General features: G+C 41.5%; 1 protein-coding gene across 1 annotated transcript; it reads left to right on the top strand.

Annotated features, from left to right (window-relative positions):
• The first annotated feature begins 2,421 nt into the window (after positions 1–2,421).
• Positions 2,422–3,754, top strand: LOC113215471 (probable ubiquitin-conjugating enzyme E2 21). The gene is made up of 4 exons (XM_052273237.1): positions 2,422–2,444; positions 3,097–3,247; positions 3,324–3,406; positions 3,497–3,754. Exons 1-4 carry the CDS (start codon positions 2,422–2,424, stop codon positions 3,714–3,716), a joined length of 477 nt encoding a protein of 158 aa, XP_052129197.1. The 3' UTR covers positions 3,717–3,754.
• The last annotated feature ends 6 nt before the right edge of the window (positions 3,755–3,760 follow it).

The raw sequence follows: 3,760 nt of genomic DNA, 5'->3' as shown, positions 1-3,760 counted from the left end.
AATAACATAACATGCCTAGAAACTAATACAGAAAGTACTAAAATAAATATCAAAACTGTGCAAAGAAAATGAGGCACCACAAGTCATGTAACTTGTTACAATATTTAGGGTGATTAAATTTAACCTACAATTAAATCTCCCAAAGTCTACACAGAAAAAAGTCATAAAAAAACCAAGCAAAAAATTATGTAAGTATAGAAGTCCATTTACTTAAACTCCACCGCTTTAACGGTCACTGGACAGGCGCCACACCTGGGACAGTGAGTCCACTGGTCCATCCAGTCATTTATGCATTGCCGGCAAAAGAAGTGAGTACATGGCGTGGTTACCATGTCTGCCTTGGGTTCCTCACACAGACGGCATACTAATCCACTCAGCTTAGCCTTAGGCGGCCTGCCTGGGCCTGCTCGCTTCTTTGTTGTCGGTGCACTGCGAGGAGGCGAGCTGGCCCGCCTCCTCTCCAACTCCCTCACTGATGGCAAGGATATCCTGCTCGAAGACCTGACATCAGCATGTGGAGGTTGGTGGTGCTCCTCCCAAGGAAGCTGGCCTGCAAACATTAAGATTGTATTTTGCTCCAGAATGTTTGAACTAGCAGCAGATACGCATGTAGGAATGCCATGGAAATTGGTAGTTTTAATACTGGTCTTGCCTGTGTAATTGTGTGTAAACGACAACGCTTAATATTAATTTGCTGATTTCATTGGAAGTGATTTTGAATAAGTGGTGAAGAGGCAACTTCAATATTATTAAACACGAAAAAGTAATTGTTAAAAGCGATAGCAGGGTTCCTAATTTTGAACAGTATTACTTTTGTTTCTAGCTGAGATTAAAATGTCCACTCATAAGCTGGGATAGGGATTTAGCCCAAAAATCAGCAGTTAAGAGTTCTCAAAATAATACTATTAAACTGGAATTATGTTAAGCATTACCTCGCACCAAGAACAATACTTGTTCTTCTACCACCAAGTAGGAGAGGGTGGGTGGTAAAGAACAAGTAAAAAATAATAATGTCTATGCAAAGGATGCAAATTTGTCTCTTGCAAAGCCACTGAAAATAATCTGGTCGTGCTTTAACATGCATCTTTCTCTAGAAGCAAGTAGTCTCTTCACATTTAGGGTGTATAGTTACCTGAGTTGGTTGACGATGTTGGTCTGGAGGTTGACGGGTACGATTGCAATTATTGCCTCAACGACTGACGTAATTGGGGCACAGAGATAGATGCTGGAAGAGAGTAGACAGAAATATAAATAAAGCACAAGTGAAAACATAAACATACCGCAACACGGAGTGGATGCATTGTTAAACTATTAAAAAGTGACTTACAAGGTGTCATCTCTTCCCACTGTGTGGATGCATCCACTCATAGAGGGCGATCATATGAGACAAAGGGGTTGGTTTGAGTGGAAGCATCCTGTGTCCCAGCTCCAGTCCCAGTTCCATCTGTCTGAGTGGCAACACTAACACCTGAAAAAAGCAACGTTATCACCTATTACTTCATACACACGAAGAAAGATTTTAGCATATTATTGTGAAAAGTTAGTGTAACAGGAAATAAAACGATAACATTGGAAAGTAATGCCGCGGTGATGCAAATAATCTGACAGCAGCTTGCAAAGAATAGGTTCGTATTGCACAGAATTTTGCAGCATTGTTAAATTAAACTACTTCTTTGCAAGCTTGCAAACGGAAGTGTTCGTCAAGTAAACATAATGTACTTTATATTTGTTCGAATATAACATATTGGAAACACACCACTTTTCTTAGATTAGATTACCACTCACCGTCAAGTTCCCGAATTCTCGCCAGTCCGAGGGGTTGCTGATGCTGCTGCACCTGCTGCAGCAAACCCCTGACTAACGAGCCAATCATGTCATTGAGTTGGTTGGGTTGCCCTGACCCCTGATCGAGTGGCATTTCCTGAATTGAAGACATAAAATTGTACTGTGAGACACTAACTTCTGAGTGCGATTGGGCTAAATGCGACACTCATCTTAGCATAAAGTTGCAAGGCAAAAGGGAATACATCACACACACGCGCGCAATAGACAGTATTCGAGGCACAAAAAATATAAGGCAGATCTTTATCAACGCCAATGGCTTATAAAAACTGGAACTGGAACGTCAATCGGCAATCTTCATCAAAACTGGATAACGAGAACCGGCAATATTTATCAAAAACGGGAAACTTTTACATTCGGGTAGAGACAACCACAAGGGACTGTCTAAAAGGGCACATTGATGCTAGGTTGGGACATGTACTTACAACTAACAATAGATAAAACGATGATGAGAGAAGAAATAACACGATAGCATACGTGCTCTGGCGAAAAGACAACCCGATGGCTCACGATGGCTCATGCATGAATGAGGAACACCCGGCGAACACGACGAGAAGGAGAGGGAGAGACGGATGGCGGATGGCGTTGTCGTTTCGGTTCAGGTGAGTAAACTGTACCTCATGTCATCATCATTTATTTCTGAGACCTAAATAAATGTCAATACTTTCTCCTAACAGCAAATTTTTAAAAGTGATAATTAAATTGATAGCTCTAATTTTGTGAATTCTTTTTTCCTGAGTGTCAGCAGGTTTTTTGAGATTTTAGTTCCGTGTATTTGGTTGGTCTGAAATTACTTTTCACCCCTCCCCTATCCCCCTTGCTCCGCTCTCTTGTAGTGCGCAGGTAGCAGCGTGCGTTGGGTTTTGCGTGGTTTCGTCGAGAAAATTCCTTCCTGCTCTTCAGAAGTTTTAGAAAGTCCAGTGTCATGTCTAGCAATAATACGAAGAGGATAAGAGTCGATCTGGCTGATGTCCAGAAGTGCAACGTAAGTATTCATTTTGGCGGCTTTCTCTGGGGTCCTTATGGTTTGCTCTTCTTGAATGAGGGATTATTCGTCATGGCACCACTTCGTAGTCGTTTAAATTCGAACAATTCGTAACATTGCGATGTAATGGTGTCAATTTTCCATGATGCCACAGCTTTTTTTTCACAAAATTTTAGTGGCTGGTGTTATTTGTTCCTGCTAGTACTAGATTCAGGCCATGCCCACCTTCTACTTCAGTTAACCAACTCTTTCTTCATTTTATGACACAGGGAAAATGATTGTGGAATATCTGTCGTCGTTGGCGACGACCTCCTGGGCTTTGATGCTTTCATCAAAGGCCCAGCAGGTACCCCTTATGAAGGAGGCACGTTCAAAGTGCGCATAAACATACCTGCAGAATACCCCATGCAACCACCAGTAGTAAGATTGATTATGTTGGCTTTACATCTTTCATTATACTTAAATCAAATATTTTAACCATTAATTTTATCCACAGGCCACATTCAAAACTGAAATATGGCACCCAAACATTTCGTCTATGTCAGGCTACGTTTGTTTGGACACTCTGGGCAGCAAATGGTGAGTATTTGTATTTATCGAATGCAACTTTGCGTATTAGCATTTGGTATCATATTTCTTTACTGGCCTAATGCATTGTGTTACTTCCAGGGTGGGATGTATGAACTTCAGGGCAGTCCTGTTATCACTTCAGAATTTGCTGATGAATCCGGAGCCTGCCGACCCTCAGGATGCAGTTGTAGGCGGTCAGGCCCAGCGGGATTTGAGGGATACCGCTGAAATGTGGACGCACATCTTTGCTGGAGGTTGTTTTGTTTTCTTGTTTATAATTCATTGCTTAATTTTGCTTAACCTGGTTACTTTTATCTAATGCTCAGCTTTATTTTAGGACGCAAGTTCAAGGAGAGTCTTAAG

Source organism: Frankliniella occidentalis, unplaced genomic scaffold (genome assembly GCF_000697945.3).
Source record: "Frankliniella occidentalis isolate FOCC.00 unplaced genomic scaffold, Focc_3.1 Scaffold256, whole genome shotgun sequence".
NCBI lineage: Eukaryota > Metazoa > Arthropoda > Insecta > Thysanoptera > Thripidae > Frankliniella > Frankliniella occidentalis.
This window is presented reverse-complemented; position numbering and strand designations above follow the sequence as displayed.